This window comes from Salmo trutta, chromosome 31 (genome assembly GCF_901001165.1).
Source record: "Salmo trutta chromosome 31, fSalTru1.1, whole genome shotgun sequence".
Classification (NCBI taxonomy): Eukaryota; Metazoa; Chordata; class Actinopteri; order Salmoniformes; family Salmonidae; genus Salmo; species Salmo trutta.
The window spans coordinates 35,530,801-35,551,190 of record NC_042987.1 but is presented as its reverse complement, the minus strand read 5'-3'; the positions used below and the strand labels follow the sequence as shown (position 1 = coordinate 35,551,190).

The 20,390-nt window shown below is 43.3% G+C and overlaps 1 protein-coding gene across 1 annotated transcript; it reads right to left on the bottom strand.

The window, feature by feature from the left end:
- Positions 1–376: 376 nt before the first annotated feature.
- On the bottom strand, positions 377–20,363 carry LOC115170111 (COP9 signalosome complex subunit 9). Its single transcript, XM_029726409.1, has 3 exons — positions 20,047–20,363; positions 4,781–4,853; positions 377–1,005 (listed from the first exon to the last, which is right to left on the bottom strand). Exons 1-3 carry the CDS (start codon positions 20,107–20,109, stop codon positions 968–970), a joined length of 174 nt encoding a protein of 57 aa, XP_029582269.1. The 5' UTR covers positions 20,110–20,363; the 3' UTR covers positions 377–967.
- Between the last annotated feature and the right edge of the window lie 27 nt (positions 20,364–20,390).

The window sequence follows — 20,390 nt, the reverse complement described above, 5'->3', positions numbered from 1 at the left end:
AATATACTCAAACTTTGTGCTTCAGTTGTTTACTTTAGAAAATACAGATTATTCATGTATTCTTTGTGGAGTACAATTAACATTTTGTTGAGAGAATGCCAAGAGTGTGCAAAAGCTGTCATATATATCTCAAATATATTTTGATTTGTTTAACACTTTTTTGGTTACTACATGATTCCATGTGTTATTTCATAGTTTGATGTCTTCACTATTATTCTACAATGTTGAAAATAGTTTAAAAAAATAAACACCCTGGAATGAGTAGGTGTGTCCAAACTTTTGACTGGTACTGTTTATACAGTATATAGAGCTTTATAATGTACTGTGTCCTGCTCTAGTGTTTCCAAGGTAACCAAATACATGGACAAGTGATATATGCATTTTCTCATCTTTCTCCTTAACATTTATGTAACCAATGGAGACAAAATGAAACAGGATATTAATCCAAAACACCATATCCATCAAGCCTCACTGTGCCCATTTATAAAACCTAGGAACTATCATTATTCTCAGGCTTTTATTTGTCATTACAAATAATTTAAGCGATTCTTTGCGGCGCCGCATTCATCATCTGCCATCTGCAATCTGACTGCATCGGAGGCTCTGGGATCATCCCGTATATAATTATGCTCCACATGCCTGAGGAACAGGTGTTCTCAGAGAGAAGAGGGGAGAGAGAGACACAAACCTACAATCCAGCTTGGAAGTCTGTCGAAGCTACGTTAGCATGATAGCAACTCATAAATTGGAACATTCCAACATATTTTGGGGGAATGGTGCAACATCTGGTGGCAGCAGTGGCGATTTTGTTAAAACCTCGAACTAGCTATTTGGCTGAATGTAAATTGTATATCATTAGAGTTTAAATAGCCAGTTTTCCATGTAGTCCCAGAAAATCATCCTCTCTTTCATTCAATCACCTTATTAAAAATAAAATCCCCCCCCAAAAATAAATCCATAATCTTCCTCACTGGACATCATCGTCATCAAAAAGGTCTTCAAAATCTGTGAAGAAAAAAACAGATGCATGAATTTAGAATATTCCGTGATCTTCACAAGTCATTGTCTATGGAAGTCAATCCCCTAAAAGCTGTTGTTATCAAAAACCATACTTTGGCAATACTATCAAGGAAAAGACAGACAATAGGAAAACAATACTTTAAGCAAAATGAAAGACTTTACCAAACCAACCACTTGTACATTACCTGCACTCTAAGACGGGATGTTAAAATAGACACAAGTACCCATCTCATATGTTACATGTTTATAGGGGGGGCAGCAGGTAGCCTAGTGGTTAGAGCGTACAGCTCAAATCCTCAAGTTGAAAAGGTCAAAATCTGTCGTTCTGCCCCTGAACATAAGAATTTGTTCATAACTGACTTGCCTAGTTAAATAAAGGTTACATAAAATAAATAGGGAGGCATGTTTAAGGGACATATCTTTTAGGAGCCACATTTCAAGACATTGTGGAACTCTCTTTGTGCATCTTCTTTGAACTCAATTGGAAAATGTGTAGCCACTTACTTAATATACCTGGGTTCAATTAGCCTAATATTTTACATCGTTAAAGAAACTTTGGCCATTTGATTGAGCCTGCCTGGAGTGCCAGATGGCTGGGGTTTGCACTTGTGAGACTCTTTGGTTCCATTGTGCCATGCAAGATCAAGCACAGATGATTAAAACTGTAAATAAAACAAATACTATTTGAATCCAGGTCTGATATGCAGCCTACTGTGTACACAAATGCTGTATTCTACAGTACTGTCAATAAACGAATGGAAAAATGTTTTTCTAAATCAACCATTAAACCCAGTGATTCACAGAGCTCACCTTGAGCACCCCCAGCCAGCTGATTCAAAAGCCCCTCATTAGTTAAATCAGCTACTGCTAGTTCTGGAATAGATCAAAGATGTGGACTGGCTGGGGGTATTCCAGGAAAGACTTTGATTAGGAAAACAATGCTCTAAACTAATCAAAATACACACAAAAATAAAAAAATGGTGAGCTACTTGATTTAGTCAATCAATCCACTTTAAGTTTGAGGGAAGCCTCTTCAACTAGACACAGTCACATAACTAGCTATTGCAACAAAGAGGAAATACATTCTGTCTCCTATAAACAAACGTCTGGCATAACAGCCCTGGGTGTTCCAGCAGAGGTGGTCTGGGTAGGCTAGTGAATCAGACTCCGTTATTTATTTACTTTTGTTTTTCCAGGTTTCCATATTATCTGGTTTTTAAAATGAAAAACATTTAATAGAAAAACAAATGTGGATGTTCTAAGTCCACAACGATTCTTAAAACACACCAGGAGACCATTTTGTTAGGTCTGGGAAGAAGAGGTTTATTTCCAATGTGACAGTGGATACTACATAGCCGGTTCCAGGCTGCGTCCATCTGCTCCCGCTCAAAGGAAACACAATTGAATACATTGGCTAACAACCAATGAGGCCTGCCAATAAAACTATGCGCATCCAATCAGATACATATTTCCAATATCACGCACTGAACACGTGCATACCATTTTAACCAGGTGTGCCTAATAACATGCTGCATATCTCTCAAACAATACAGTTACCCTTTAATTCCAGTGTTTCATATAGCACACATGTAATGATAGAGTTGGATTAATGAAAATATCATTCTGCCAGGTAAGCATAGGCTACTATGCAGTTAACATTTAATTCAGAAAGATTTTGTGAAAGCCTTTCCATCTACCAGGGACCAGTTTTTCATAAGTGATCCATCTAGATTTCATCTATCAGACAGGATTAAACGTATAGAAATATAATGAATAGAACAATGGTTTGTCTGTTCTGTTCATTATATTTCTGTGCATTTTAATCCCACCTGATAGGCGAAATCCAGATAACTTTTGAAAAAAATGGGCCCTGAAGGCTGTTTTCAAAACATCGTCGCTAACGGCTACACAAAGTGGTAGACGAGCGCACCACACACACACACAACACACACACACACACACACACACACACACACACACACACACACACACACACACACACACACACACACACACACACACACACACACACACACACACACACACACACACACACACACACACACACACACACACACACACACACACACACACACACACACACACACGGGCATTATCGTTGCCTTTTCAGAAAGTTGCAGGAAATACAAAATACTTGTGCATTCTGTTCATTATACACTTGGGCAAATATATTTATTTTCAATATATTTTAGTTGATTCCCTATCAATTTCAATACATTGTTGAATATTGTTGTTCCGTTTTAATGTCTGGATTCCGTGATTGCGTCCGCGTTCTCCACATCGCGGATTTTATAGACATATGGTGAGAAGAAGTCATGTTTGATGTTATTTTGCCTCAAGACAGGGATCACACTACATTATAAAACTAACTTTTGTAAAATAAAAAAAACAGGAGTGACGGTTTGAGGCCGGTAAAGATGCTTCCTGCTGCTCCAGAAGCCAACAGAGTTCTGAAGAAACTGAATGGAGGTGAGCTGCTGGAGGAAGACATGCCCTAATGGATTCAATCTGCCCTGACGACTCGGCTCATATGGAATAAAGGTCAGCTGCTCTGGTTAAAGGCAGCAACCTCAACGCATTCAAAGGTCCAATGCCCTACCAAGTCAATGTGTTTAAATTACAGTTGAATTGATGCTGTGAGTGTTAACATGATAGGAGTTTCAGGATTGATACTGTAACAAACCATCTCTACGTATGCAACTGAAGGATTAACCCTTATTGAAGCAGTGATGCCTACGGGCTGTGAGACCTGGTATCGAGACCCGCAAGGGCCTCAATACATTATTCACTGTTACATTATAGACCGTTGCATTATACACCGCTGCATTATACACCGCTGCCGTTCGCAAACAGATCACTACAATATCAAAATGATGCATATATTTGATACTGTTCAGTGATGTTTTAGTAATTTTAGCAGCTGGAACTCTTAATGTTTGAAAAGCACAAAGGTTATCATTGCTATTATTTATTTTGAGTCAGCAACATTGCAAAGTTAACCACACTACAACATTACAAAATTAATCTGACTATTCTGGTCAGATTATGTCTATCCACGGATGTTAAATTTCGCATGGGACGTCAATGTCATTTTCTGCTTGTTGAGACGTCATATTACCGTCTTACAACCAGTTAACAACATTTTTTTACAAGGACAACATCAATGTGTCTAGGAAAAGACATTTTGGTTATCTGGTCAATTAGCCACGATTCCTTTCTCAAACTTCATACTTAGTTTGTTATCTTGTCAGTTAAAAAATATCACTAAAGAGACGTCTAGAAAATATCCTTTTATTAGCAGTACACAACCTGACCATGACGTCACAAAATATATGTCAGAATCACGTCATTGCAACCAGCTTTGTGTACTGGGCATGGATGAACCTTTATGAATAATGAGTGTCTTCAAAAAGAGTGGTAGAATATAGCAGGGTTTCCCAAACTTGGTCCTGGGGCACCCCATGGGTGCACATTGGGTTTTTTTGCCCCAGCACTATACAGCTGTTTCAAATCATCTAAGTCTGATGATGAGTTGGTTATTTGAATCAGCTGTGTAGCGCTAGGACAAAAACCAACGTTTGAGAAACCCTGGCATATAGGATGCAAGGGGGACATGGCCCTGACCAATATTCACAAGAACGTAGCAGCACCTCTGTCTCTGACAGGATAGATAGTAAATATGGAACTATGGGAGATGTACAGTTATCATTTCACCCAAACAGGTGTTCTTAAATCTTACCATTGAAAAAGTCTGCATGAACTGCCTTCTCATTGGTGGCCAGGTCCATGAGCAGTCCTGTACTCCCCCCGGCCTGTCAGGATAGAAAATTCAGCAGGTGATGGAGGTGAACTCAACGAGCACACAGTTAAAGAGACGGGCCTCTCTGAGGGTTGCTGGTATTAGCTATTCAAATATCGCCGAGTCCGTTCATTACTCTTGTTCCAGCTGGCTGATAGGCATTATTAGGTAGGTACCATTTGGCGAAGCACAAAGAATTTTTGACCAACCTTAATGTGGATACTTTCAAATCTTCTCTCATTGATTGAGACAGGTGGGTGTTCACCCCAAAGTGCTGCATGTCATGATGACGCTCACCTGTCTCGATCAATGAGAGAAGATTTGAAATAGACAATATGGCGGCGTACACATTGTTGGATTACTTAATGGAGCAAAACATTTTTATTTAATAACAGTGTTTTCTAAATTCAAAAACGAACCACTTGCAACTGGACACTGACCTTTTAAAAGACGATACGTTTGACCGAATCAAGAAAGAAGATAATAAAATCGGCAAGTTAAGGTTTGCTACACCAAACAGTACCTATCCTGTACCGTAATGGGACGCCCAGTAATGGATACCAAAAATCTTTGTCTATTTCCCATTATCTGGTGTACAATCTGTAGCTATGTGTGTGTTCCTGGGGGTTTCCCTGTGCCAATAGACAAAGTATGGCTTCAACAGCTAACGTTAGTTAATCCAGCTGCAACTAAAGTTAGACAAGACGGCAGTGCTCAAAGTTAGTGGTGAGCTGAACCAGAATCTGGGTTTACAAAGGAGACGTTGAATATGGCGATTCTCCTTTAAGCTCAGGAAGCAGCCATTCACCAGCTTTTCAAGTTTAATAATGTCCAAATGTGACCCGATTCAGGAAACTAGGCGTATGTCGCAAGCCTCGACTTCACAGGAGAGCTTTTTGAACGTCATTTTTGTATTTTTATCAAAATGCGTATTTTTTTTGGCAGAAATGCCTTCTCGAACATGTGAACTTTCATATTCCTTAATATCAAACTTGTATGTCATCTGTAAATCCGAATAAAATTGTTAAAATTACGAGCCTAGTTGGTTTAGCCACAGAGAAAGACAGCAACCTTCCCGCTAGCCATGATTGGCTGAGATAATGAGTGGGCTGGATTGGTCTGCGGTGTTGCATCTTGTGTCTATAAAATGAGCTGCTCGTAATGCAGTTTTTTTTAAGATATAACTTTAACCATGGAGAACTGCAAATATGTTGCTACTGCTCTCAATAACATTGCTGCCCTGAATTTATCAGGCGCTATCAACAAAGGTCAGTGAGAAAAAGTTGTGATGAACTACTTTCTGGACGACGATCGTGCCGTGCAATGCTGGCTGACTCACTCTGAAAATAACACGTTTTGAAATCAGTGGAACACAGCGGGCCAAACAAGCTGAGCAAACTAAACGGAAGCAACACAGGATGTTTTATAAAAGGGGTTGCAGTCTGCCGTGAAGCTTTCATCCATGTATACAGGTAAGAATCTAGCTACAGATTCAGATATTACATGTTTCTAATTTTGTCCGAAAGTTGTTTTCATTGCAAACTAAAGCTTGCTGTTAGCTAGCTAGCTGGAGTTTGATGGCTGGCTTGCTAACTAACAATGAACCTAACGTTATTTGGTTAACTTTAGCTTGCTATGACAATCGGTTTGTATTGCTAGTAACGTTACTCTATGGATTGGGATTATAGTTCATATTTTAGCTAGCTAACGTTAATGTGACATGTCTAAACAAAAGACCAAGTTAAAGCTTGCTGTTAACTTTTATTTATTTCACCTTTATTTAACCAGGTAGGCAAGTTGAGAACAAGTTCTAGCCAAGATAGAGCAAAGCAGTTCAACACATACAACAGAGTTACACATAGAATAAACAAACATACAATCAATAATACAGTAGAAAAATCTATAAACAGCATGTGCAAATGATGTAGGATAAGAGAGGTAAGGCAATAAATAGGCCACGGTGGCGAAGTAATTACAATATAGCAATTAAACACTGGAATGGTAGGGTGTGCAGAAGATGAATGTGCAAGTAGAGATACTGGGGTGCAAAGGAGCAAGATAAATAAATAAATACAGTATGGGGATGAGGTAGATTGGATGGGCTATTTACAGATGAGCTATGTACAGGTGCAGTGATCTGTGAGCTGCTCTGACAGCTGGTGCTTAAAGCTAGTGAGGGAGGTAAGAGTCTCCAGCTTCAGAGATTTTTGCAGTTCGTTCCAGTCATTGGCAGCAGAGAACTGGAAGGAGAGGCGGCCAAAGGAAGAATTGGCTTTGGGGGTGACCAGTGAGATATACCTGCTGGAGCGCGTGCTACGGGTGGGTGCTGCTATGGTGACCAGTGAGCTGAGATAAGGAGGGGCTTTACCTAGCAGAGACTTGTTGATGACCTGGAGCCAGTGGGTTTGGCGACGAGTATGAAGCGAGGGCCAGCCAACGAGAGCATACAGGTCGCAGTGTTGGGTAGTATATGGGGCTTTGGTGACAAAACAGATTGCGCTGTGATAGACTGCATCCAATTTGTTGAGTAGAGTGTTGGAGGCTATTTTGTAAATGACATCGCCGAAGTCGAGGATCGGTAAGATGGTCAGTTTTACGAGGGTATGTTTGGCAGCATGAGTGAAGGATGTTTTGTTGCGAAATAGGAAGCCGATTCTAGATTTCACTTTGGATTGGAGATGTTTAATGTGAGTCTGGAAGGAGAGTTTACAGTCCAACCAGACACCTAGGTATTTGTAGTTGTCCACATATTCTAAGTCAGAACCGTCCAGAGTAGTGTTGCTGGATGGGCAGGCAGGTGTGGGCAGCGAACGGTTGAAGAGCATGCATTTAGTTTTACTTGCATTTAAGAGCAGTTGGAGGCCACGGAAGGAGAGTTGTATGCGGCGAGAGCGACATCATTGATGTATACAGTGAACCGAGTCGGCCCGAGAATTGAACCCTGTGGCACCCCCACAGAGACTGCCAGAGGTCTGGACAACAGGCCCTCTGATTTGACATACTGAACTCTATCGGAGAAGTAGTTGGTGAACCAAGCAAGGCAATCATTTGAGAAACCAAGGCTGTTGAGTCTGCCAATAAGAATGTTGTGATTGACAGAGTCGAAAGCATTAGCCAGGTCGATGAATACGGCTGCACAGTAACGTCTCTTATCGATGGCGGTTATGATATCGTTTAGGACCTTGAGCATGGCTGAGGTGCACCCATGACCAGCTCTGAAAGCAGATTGCATAGCGGAGAAGGTACGGTAAGATTCGAAATGGTCGGTAATCTGTTTGTTAACTTGGCTTTCGAAGACCTTAGAAAGGCAGGGTAGAATAGATATAGGTCTGTAGCAGTTTGGGTCTAGAGTGTCTCCCCCTTTGAAAAGGGGGATGTCCGCGGCAGCTTTCCAATCTATCGGAATCTCAGACGATATGAAAGAGAGGTTGAACAGGCCTCTCTTTCCAGATAGGGGTTGCAACAATTTCAGGAGATAATTTTAGAAAGAGAGGGTCCAGATTGTCTAGCCCGGCTGATTTGTAGGGGTCCAGATTTTGCAGCTCTTTCAGAACATCAGCTATCTGGATTTGGGTGAAGGAGAAGTGGGGGAGGTTTGGGCGAGTTTCTGTGGGGACGCAGGGCTGTTGACCGGGGTAGCCAGGTGGAAAGCATGGCCAGCCGTAGAAAAATGCTTTTTGAAATTCTCAATTATTGTGGATTTATCGGTAGTGAAATTGTTTCCTATCCTCAGTGTAGTGGGCAGCTGGGAGGAGGTGCTCTTATTCTCCATGGACTTTACAGAGTCCCAGAACTTTGAGGTTGTACTACAGGATGCAAATTTCTGCTTGAAAAAGCTAGCCTTAGCTTTCCTAACTGCCTGTGTATATTGGTTCCTAACTTCCCTGAAAATGTGCATATCACGGGGGCTATTCGATGCTAATGCAGAACGCCACAGGATGTTTTTGTGCTGGTCAAGGGCAGACAGGTCTGGAGTGAACCAAGGGCTATATCTATTCCTGTTTCTATATTTCTTTTAATGGACCATGCTTATTTAAGATGGCGAGGAAGGCACTTTTAAAATAATAACCAGGCATCCTCTACTGATGGGATGAGGTCAATGCCATTCCAGGATACCCCGGCCAGGTCGATTAGAAAGGCCTGTTTGCTGAAGTGTTTTAGGGAGCGTTTGACAGTGATGAGGGGTGGTCGTTTGACCACAGACCCATTACGGATGCAGGCAATGAGGCTGAGACCTTGGTTGAAAACAGCAGAGGTGTATTTGGAGGGCGAGTTAGTTAGGATGATATCTATGAGGGCTTGTTACCTGTAAAAAAGACACCTGTCCACACAAGCAATCAATCAATCAGATCCCAAACTCTTCACCATGGCCAAGACCAAAGAGCTCTCCAAGGATGTCAGGGACAAGATTGTAGACCTACACAAGGCTGGAATGGGCTACAAGACCATCGCCAAGCAGCTTGGTGAGAAGGTGACAACATTTGGTGCGATTATTCGCAAATGGAAGAAACACAAAAGAACTGTCAATATCCCTCGGCCTGGGGCTCCATGCAAGATCTCACCTCGTGGAGTTGCAATGATCATGAGAACGGTGAGGAATCAGCCCAGAACTACACGGGAGGATCTTGTCAATGATCTCAAGGCAGCTGGGACCATAGTCACCAAGAAAACAATTGGTAACACACTACGCCGTGAAGGACTGAAATCCTGCAGCACCCGCAAGGTTCCCCTGTTCAAGATTACATATACATGCCCGTCTGAAGTTTGCCAATGAACATCTGAATGACACAGAGGACAACTGGTGAAAGTGTTGTGGTCAGATGAGACCAAAATGGAGCTCTTTGACATCAACTCAACTCGCCGTGTTTGGAGGAGGAGGAATTCTTCCTATGACCCCAAGAACACCATCTCCACCGTCAAACATGGAGGTGGAAACATTATGCTTTGGGGGTGTTCTTCTGCTAAGGGGACAGGACAACTTAACCGCATCAAAGGGACGATGGACAGGGCCATGTACCGTCAAATCTTGGGTGAGAACCTCCTTCCCTCAGCCAGGGCATTGAAAATGGGTCATGGATGGGTATTCCAGCATGACAATGACCCAAAACACACGGCCAAGGCAACAAAGGAGTGGCTCAAGAAGAAGCACATTAAGGTCCTGGAGTGGCCTAGCCAGTCTCCAGACCTTAATCCCATAGAAAATCTGTGGAGGGAGCTGAAGGTTCGAGTTGCCAAACGTCAGCCTCGAAACCTTAATGACTTGGAGAAGATCTGCAAAGAGGAGTGGGACAAAATCCCTCCTGAGATGTGTGCAAACCTGGTGGCCAACTACAAGAAACGTCTGACCTCTGATTGCCAACAAGGGTTTTACCACCAAGTACTAAGTCATGTTTTGCAGAGGGGTCAAATACTTATTCCCCTCATTAAACCGCAAATCATTTTATAACATTTTTTACATGCATTTTTCAGGATTTTTTGGTTGTTATTCTGTCTCTCACTGTTCAAATAAACCTACTATTAAAATTATAGACTGATCCTTTCTTTGTAAGTGGGCAAACATACAAAATCAGCAGTGGATAAAATACTTTTTTCCCACACTGTATGTAAGATTATAGAAAGTACAGTCGTGGCCAAAAGTTTTGAGAATGACACAAATATTAATTTCCACAAAGTTTGCTGCTTCAGTGTCTTTAGATATTTTGTCTGATGTTACTAAGGAATACTGAAGTATAATTACAAGCATTTCATAAGTGCCAAAGGCTTTTATTGACAATTACATGAAGTTGATGCAAAGAGTCTATATTTGCAGTGTTGACCCTTCTTTTTCAAGACCTCTGCAATCCGCCCTGGCATGCTGTCAATTAACTTCTGGGCCACATCCTGACTGATGGCAGCCGATTCTTGCACAATCAATGCTTGGAGTTTGTCAGAATTTGTGGGTTTTTTTTGTCCACCTGCCTCTTGAGGATTGACCACAAGTTCTCAATGGGATTAAGGTCTGGGGAGTTTCCTGGCCATGGACCCACAATATCGATGTTTTGTTCCCCGAGACACTTAGTTATCACTTTTGTCTTATGGCAAGGTGCTCCATCATGCTGGAAAAGGCATTGTTCGTCACCAAACTGTTCCTGGATGGTTGGGAGAAGTTGCTCTCGGAGGATGTGTTGGTACCATTCTTTATTCATGGCTGTGTTCTTAGGCAAAATTGTGAGTGAGCCCACTCCCTTGGCTGAGAAGCAACCCCACACATGAATGGTCTCAAGATGCTTTACTGTTGGCATGACACAGGACTGATGGTAGCACTCACCCAGTCCTCAGCAGTCCAATCCCTGTACCTTTTGCAGAATATCAGTCTGTCCCTGATGTTTCTCCTGGAGAGAAGTGGCTTCTTTGCTGCCCTTCTTGACACCAGGCCATCCTCCAAAATCTTCACCTCACTGTGCGTGCAGATGCACTCACACCTGCCTGCTGCCATTCCTGAGCAAGCTCTGTACTGGTGGGGCCCCGATCCCGCAGCTGAATCAACTTTAGGAGATGGTCCTGGCGCTTGCTGGACTTTCTTGGGCGCCCTGAAACCTTCTTCACAACAATTGAACCGCTCTCCTTGAAGTTCTTGATGATCCGATAAATGGTTGAATTAGGTGCAATCTTACTGGCAGCAATATCCTTGCCTGTGAAGCCCTTTTTGTGCAAAGCAATGATGATGGCACGTGTTTCCTTGCAGGTAACCATGGCTGATAGAGGAACAACAATGATTCCAAGCACCACCCTCCTTTTGAAGCTTCCAGTCTGTTATTCGAACTCAATCAGTATGACAGAGTGATCTCCAGCCTTGTCCTCGTCAACACTCACACCTGTGTTAACGAGAGAATCACTGACATGATGTCAGCTGGTCCTTTTCTGGCAGGGCTGAAATGCAGTGGAAATGTTTTTTGGGGATTCAGTTCATTTCCATGGCAAAGAGGGACTTTGCAATTAATTGCAATTCATTGGATCACTCTTCATAACATTCTGGAGTATAAGCAAATTGCCATCATAGAAACTGAGGCAGCAGACTTTGTGAAAATTTATATTTGTGTCATTCTCAAAACTTTTGGCCACGACTGTATGATTACGGAGAGGCTAACTTACTTCCTGGAGAGCAGGGGGCTAGTATCGCCACATCAGAGTGGGTTCAGGAAGGGTAGGGAAACTATGGACACAGTGCTCTGCTTAGAAGCAGAGGTCAGGAAGGCTCAGGTGAACAAGGACACTGTTGTAGCTGTCTTAGAGTATGATGTGAAAGGAGGGGTTGTTAAATAAGCTTGATTTTATGGGGGTAGGAGGAAGAACGTACAACTGGAAGAAGGATTTCCTGTTTGGAAGGTCTATTTGGATGAGGAAGTCTCTCTCAGGCAGCTACATTGTGGATAACGGTACACCGCAGGGGAGCGTGACTGGTCCTCTATTGTTCTCGATCATGATCAATGACGTTTACTCTCAGGTATGGCCAGATATTGGGAAGTCGTTATTTGCAGATGGGGCCTTATGGAAAAGAGTAAGAAATGTGCCATATATAGTCAGGAAGGTACAGGAAGCAATTGATGAGGTTGAGTGGTGGGCATTAATGTAGGGATTCAGGTTCTCTGTAGAGAGAACTCAGACAGTGTTCTTTACCAGGAGGAAGGTGCGAGATGAGGTATGCTTGAGGTTATATGGGAGAAACTTGGAGAGGGTGGGGGCCTTCAGGTTTCTTGGGGTATATTTTGACACTAGACTGACCTGGGCAGAACACATTGAGAGAGTGGTGGGAAAGAGTAAGAAGGTGCTAAATGTAATGCGCTGTCTGACGGGGAAGGAGTGGGGAGGGGGGGGGCTGGGCGTTCCTCATTCAGGACCATGTATGTTGCATTGATCCAATCTGTAATAGACCATGGCAGTATTGCGTATGGTTCGGCATTGGAAAGGCTAGATGTCATACAAGTGCTCAGAAAATGCAGTGGGGCGTTTCAGGCCTCGTACTACACCGGCTCCAACGCTCGTCGGATGTGGCAGGGTTTGCAAACTATTACAGACTACAGCCGAGAGCTGCCCAGTGACACGAGCTAAACACTGAAACATGCATGAGAGCATCCGCTGTTCCGGACGACTGCGTGATCACGCTTGCCGCAGCCGATGTGAGTAAGACCTTTAAAAACAGGTCAACAGTCACAAGGCCAAACGGATTACCAGGACGTGTACTCCGAGCAAGCGCTGACCAACTGGCAAGTGTCTTCACTGACATTTTCAACCTTTCCCTGTCCGAGTCTGCAATACCAACAAGTTTCAAGCAGACCACCATAGTCCCTGTGCCCAAGAACACTAAGGTAACCTGCCTAAATGACTACCGACCCGTAGCACTCACGTCTGTAGCCAAGAAATGCTTTGAAAGGCTGGTCATGGCTCACATCAACACCATTATCCCAGAAACCCTAAACCCATTCAAATTTGCATACCGCCCCAACAGATCCACAGATGATGCAATCTCTATTGCACTCAACACTGCCCTCTCACACCTGGACAAAAGGAACACCTATGTGAGAATGATATTCATTGACTACAGCTCAGCGTTCAACACCATAGTGCCCTAAAAGCTCATCAATAAGCTAAGGACCCTGGGACTAAACACCTCCCTCTGCAACTGGATCCTGGACTTCCTGACGGGCCGTGTCAGAGGAAGGCCCTAAAAATTGTCAAAAACTCCAGCCACCCATCATAGAATGTTCTCTCTGCTACCGCATGACAAGCGGTACCGGAGCGCGAAGTCTAGGTCCAAGAGGCTTCTAAACAGCTTCAACCCCCCAAGCCATAAGACTCCTGAACATCTAATCAAATGGCTACACAGACTATTTGCATTGCCCCCCCACCCCCTCTTCTATACTGCTGCTACTCCCTGTTATTATCTATGCATTGCCACTTTAATAACTCTACCTACATGTACATAATTACCTCGATTACCTCAACACCGGTGCCCCCGCACATTGACTCTGTACCGGTACCCCTTGTATATAACCCCGCTATTGTTATTTACTGCTGCTCTTTAAATATTTGTTATTCTTATCTCTTACCCTTTTTGGGGGGTATTTTCTTAAAACTGCATTGTTGGTTAAGGGCTTGTAAGTAAGCATTTCACTGTAAGGTCTACACCTGTTGTATTTGACGCATATGACAAATAAAATTTGATTTGACCTCCCCAGTGGCTGCACTACAGGTGGAGATGGGGGATATGTCACTGCACATTAGGAGACAGCAGCTGGCAATTCATTATTGGGTCAACCTACAGGGACATGGGGTGTCTCATCCTGTGAAAGAGATTTTACAGGCATGCTGGGAACATGAGTGAGGACAGAAAACAAGTTTTGGGTTGGTGGGTAATACCCAGGCAAAGGAGATGGGACTGTATGGAAGGGAGTTTAGTCCATTGTAGCTATTTCTGTAAATCCACCATGGCTACTCCCACCTCCAGTAGTTGATCTAGAAGTGTTGGAGAGACTACAGAAAGATAGGCAGGGTGTTGATCCATCTGATTTGTTTAATAGATGTCTGGATACTGTGCATCAGGATTTTGTGGCCATTTACGCAGATGGTTCAAAAGATCCAAGGACAGGACATACTGGGTCAGCATTTGTAGTGCAGGAATGTGGGGTGGAAGTCAGAAAACGTATTACAGATCATCTGGCTGTATATACAGCAGAGCTGATGGCCATACTGTTGGCCTTGCAGAGGGTGGAGGAAGTCAGGAAACGTATTACAGATCATCTGGCTGTATATACAGCAGAGCTGATGGCCATACTGTTGGCCTTGCAGAGGGTGGAGGAAGTCAGAAAACGTATTACAGATCATCTGGCTGTATATACAGCAGAGCTGATGGCCATACTGTTGGCCTTGCAGTGGGTGGAGGAAGTCAGGAAACGTATTACAGATCATCTGGCTGTATATACAGCAGAGATGATGGCCATACTGTTGGCCTTGCAGTGGGTGGAGGAAGTCAGGAAACGTATTACAGATCATCTGGCTGTATATACAGCAGAGATGATGGCCATACTGTTGGCCTTGCAGTGGGTGGAGGAAGTCAGGAAACGTATTACAGATCATCTGGCTGTATATACAGCGGAGCTGATGGCCATACTGTTGGCCTTGCAGAGGGTGGAGGAAGTCAGAAAACGTATTACAGATCATCTGGCTGTATATACAGCAGAGCTGATGGCCATACTGTTGGCCTTGCAGTGGGTGGAGGAAGTCAGAAAACGTATTACAGATCATCTGGCTGTATATACAGCAGAGCTGATGGCCATACTGTTGGCCTTGCAGAGGGTGGAGGAAGTCAGGAAACGTATTACAGATCATCTGGCTGTTTATACTGCAGAGCTGATGGCCATACTGTTGGCCTTGCAGTGGGTGGAGGAAGTCAGGAAACGTATTACAGATCATCTGGCTGTATATACAGCAGTGCTGATGGCCATACTGTTGGCCTTGCAGTGGGTGGAGGAAGTCAGGAAACGTATTACAGATCATCTGGCTGTTTATACTGCAGAGCTGATGGCCATACTGTTGGCCTTGCAGTGGGTGGAGGAAGTCAGGAAACGTATTACAGATCATCTGGCTGTATATACAGCAGAGCTGATGGCCATACTGTTGGCCTTGCAGTGGGTGGAGGAAGTCAAGCCAGACAGAGTAGTTATTTGCTCTGATTCATGTGCAGAGTTGATGAGTCTCCAGTCCTTTAGCTCACGTAGCAGACAAGACCTGCTTTTATGAGGTACTACAAACCCATTAGACAGATGGGTATACATATAAGATGTACTTGGGTCCCAGCTCATGTGGGAGTGGAGGGGAACGAGGCAGCTGATGTACTGGCTAAACAAGCACTTAGTAGTGGGGATGTTGAGGTTGTAGTTTCAATGAGCAAGTCAAAGGCAAAAAGCCTGATATGGACAGTGATGGTGCAGAGATGGCAGGAGCAGTGGAATAGAGATACCAAGGGCAGGCATTTATTTCAAGTACAAAGGAAAGTCGGGGGAGGGGAAGGCGGCAGGAAGGGACAGAGGGGAGGCTAATTTTACAAGATTAAGGGTGGGACACAGCCGGTTGAATAAGACCTTAATGTGATAGGAAAGCATCCAACAGGAAAGTGTGATTATTGCCATTAACAGAGACAGTGGAGCAAGTCTTCTCTCCCTATCCCAGTCTGCTGTCCCCACATATTGTAAGATGGCTACCATTGTTCCTGTACCCAAGAAGGGAAAGGTAGCTGAACTACAGTTGAAGTCAGAAGTTTACATATACTTAGGTTGGAGTCATTAAAACTCGTTTTTCAATCACTCCCCAAATTTCTTGTTAACAAACTATAGTTTTGGCAAGTTGATTAGGACATCTACTTTGTGCATGACACACGTCATTTTTACAACAATTGTTAACAGACAGATTATATCACTTATAATTCACAGCATCACAATTCCAGTGGGTCAGAAGTTTACAGTTGACTGTGCCTTTAAACAGCTTGGAAAATTCCAGAAAAATAATGTCATGGCCTTAGAAGCTTCTGATAGGCCAATTGACATAATTTGAGTCAATAGGAGGTGTACCTGTGGATGTATTTCAAGGCCTACCTTCAAACTCAGTGCCTCTTTGCATTGACATCATGGGAAAAATCTAAAGAAATCAGCCAAGACCTCAGAAAAACATTGTAGAACTCCACAAGTCTGGTTCATCCTTGGGAGCAATTTCCAAACGCCTGAAGGTTCCACGTTCATCAGTACAAACAATACTACGCAAGTATAAACACCATGGGACCACGCAGCCGTCATACCGCTCAGGAAGGAGACGCGTTCTGTCTCCTAGAGATTAACGTACTTTGGTGCGAAAAGTGCAAATCAATCCCAGAACAACAGCAAAGGACCTTGTGAAGATGCTGGAGGAAACAGGTACAAAAGTATCTATATCCACAGTAAAACGAGTCCTATATCGACATAACCTGAAAGGCCGCTCAGCAAGGAAGAAGCCACTGCTCCAAAACCGCCATAAAAAAGCCAGACTACGGTTTGCAACTGCACATGGGGACAAAGATCATACTTTTTGGAGAAATGTCCTCTGGTCTGATGAAACAAAAATAGAACTGTTTGGCCATAATGACCATCGTTATGTTTGGAGGAAAAAGGGGGAGGCTTGCAAGCCGAAGAATACCATCCCAACCATGAAGCACAAGGGTGGCAGCATCATGTTGTGGGGGTGCTTTGCTGCAGGAGAGACTGGTGCACTTCACAAAATAGATGGCATCATGAGGTAGGACAATTAAGTGGATATATTGAAGCAACATCTCAAGACATCAGTCAGGAAGTTAAAGCTTGGTCGGAAATGGGTCTTCCAAATGGTCAATGACCCCAAACATACTTCCATAGTTGTGGAAAAATGGCTTAACGACAACAAAGTCAAGGTATTGGAGTGGCCATCACAAAGCTCTTTTTTTCACCTTTATTTAACCAGGTAGGCCAGTTGAGAACAAGTTCTCATTCATAACTGCGACCTGGCCAAGATAAAGCAAAGCAGTGCGACAAACAGCAACATAGAGTTACACATAGAATAAACAAGCGTACAGTCAATAACACAATAGAAAAAAAGGTCTATACAGTGTGTGCAAATGGCGTGAGGAGGTAAGGCAATAAATAGGCCATAGTAGCGAAGTAATTACAATTTAGCAAATTAACACTGGAGTGATAGATGAGCAGATGGTGATGTGCAAGTAGAAATACTGGTGTGCATATTAGCAGAAAAGTTAATAAAAACAATATGGGGATGAGGTAGGTAGATTGGGTGGGCTATTTACAGATGGGCTATGTACAGCTGCAGCGATCGGTTAGCTGCTCAGATAGCTGATGTTTAAAGTTGGGTGAAAGCTCTGACCTCAATCCTTAGGAAGATTTGTGGGCAGAACTGAAAAAGTGTGCGCGAACAAGGAGGCCTACAAACCTGACTGAGTTACATCAGCTCTGTCAGGAGGAATTGTGGGAAGCTTGTGGAAGGCTACCCGAAGCGTTTGACCCAAGTTAAACAATTTAAAGGCAATGCTACCAAATACTAATTGAGTGTAAGTAACCTTCTGACCCACTGGGAATGTGATGAAAGAAATAAAAGCTGAATTAAATCATTCTCTCTACTATTATTCTGACATTTCACATTCTTAAAACAAAGTGGTGATCATAACTGACCTAAGACAGGGAATTTTCACTAGGATTAAATGTCAGGAATTGAAAAACTGAGTTTAAATGTATTTGGCTAAGGTGTATGTAAACTTCTGACTTCAACTGTAAATGACTATCACCCAGCAGCATTCACTTTTGTCATCATGAAGTGCTTTGAGAGACAAGTAAAGGATCATATCACATCCACCTTACCTGCCAGCCTAGACCCACTTCAATTTGCATACCGCCCCAATTAGGTCCACAGACAATGCAATCGCCATCACACTGCCCTAACCCATCTGGACAAGAGGAATACCTATGTAAGAATGCTGTTAATTGACTACAGTTCAGCATTCAACACCATAGTACCCTCCAAGCTCATCATTAAGCTTGAGGCCCTGGGTCTCAACCCCACCCTGTGCTATTGGGTCCTGGACTTTGACGGGCCACCACTAGGTGGTGAAGGTAGGAAACAACATCTCCACTTCGCTGATCCTCAACAAGGGTGCGTGCTCAGCCTTCTCCTGTAGTCCCTGTTCACCCACGACTGCATGGCCATACACGCCTCCAACTCAATCATCAAGTTAGCAGACGACACAACAGTAGTGGGCTTGATTACCAACAACGATGAGACAGCCTACAGCGAGGTGGTGAGGGCACTCGGAGTGTGTCAGGAAAATAACCTCTCAACTTCAGGAAACAGCAGAGGGAGCACCCCCCTATCCACATCAATGGGACAGCAGTGGAGAAGGTGGAAAGTTAAGTTCCTCGGCGTACACATAACGGACAAACTGAAATGGTCCACCCACACAGACAGTGTGGTGAAGAAGGCACAACAGCGCCTCATCAACCTCAGGAGGCTGAAACAATTTGGCTTGTCACCTAAAACCCTCACATACCTGTCGGGCTGTATCACCGCCTGGTACGGCAATTGTACTGCCCACAACCGCAAGGCTCTCCAGAGGGTGGTGTGGTCTGCACAACCCATCACCTGGGGCAAACTACCTGCCCTCCAGGACACCTACAGCATCCGATGTCACAAGAAGGCCAACAACCACCCGAGCCACTGCCTGTTCACCCCGCTATCATCCAGAAGGTGAGGTCAGTACAAGTGCATCAAAGCTGGAACCGAGAGACTGAAAAACAGCTTCTCAAGGCCATCAGACTGTTAAACAGCCATGGCTAACACTGTGAGGCTGCTGCCTACATGCAAGCTCAAAATCATTGGCCACTTTAATAAATGGATCACTAGTCACTTTAATAATGTTTACATATCTTACATTACTCATCTCATATGTATATACTGTATTTTATACCATCTATTGCATCTTGCCTATGCAGCTCGGTCATCACTCATCCATATATTTATATGTACATATTCTCATTCACACCTTTAGATGTGTGTGTATTAGGTAGTTGTTGTGGAACTGTTCGATTACTTGTTAGATATTACTGCACTGTCAGAAACTAGAAGCACAAGCATTTCGCTACACTCGCATTAACATCTGCTAACCATGTGTATGTGACCAATAAAAGGTAATTTGATGTTTTGCTACAGTGTGGGCAATATCAGAGGGAAAGAGAGAGGCTGAGATCTAGTAAGAAGTAGTTACAGGAAATTTGTTTAAAGAGTATATTGAGTAGAACATCATTACATATAGTCTCAAATATTTTATTATCTATTTTAAGAGCAACGGGGCTGGCAGGAAGGATTTAGTTTCACCCCGTCTCTGGCCCACACTCCAGTACAGTAGTTGGTGGTAATGCACCATAACGTTGGATGCCAACCGCTGACAAACCCCCACCGAAGACGACAGTGGTGAACTGGCTAAATTCAATAAAAGCTCAATTAAAATTCCTACAGCCACCAAATAGAGCTTGTTTACTTCTAGTGTGAGTTCATACAGAGGAAATCTAACTAGTTACAGTAGCTCGCTTACAGGTAATGTTAACGTTATCTAACATAGCTACCGAACTAACAATTCTGAAGCATAACAAATGTTTGCAAACCTCATCAAGATCCACGTATGGCCCAGCTCCTTCGGGGAACATCTCGTCGACTGCTGGCTTCATCACGGTTGAGTTTTATCGGTCTTTAATTGTCATACATGAATTAAATAATTGAATGTTTAGCAAGCTAGCCGCTAGCTAGCTGCCGTCGCCGGTTTTGATGCAGTGTCATATAAAAATATATCCGATGGGGAGACAAGGAACGCGCATGCAACAGAATAAACGTGCCGGATATACAAGTGCCTCCTAAGGCACATTTACACCAACATTGTGTTTAGTTTAAGACTATGTTAAATGAGACCATATGATGGATTAAAACAATGTTAGGAGTTTTAACGTATTAA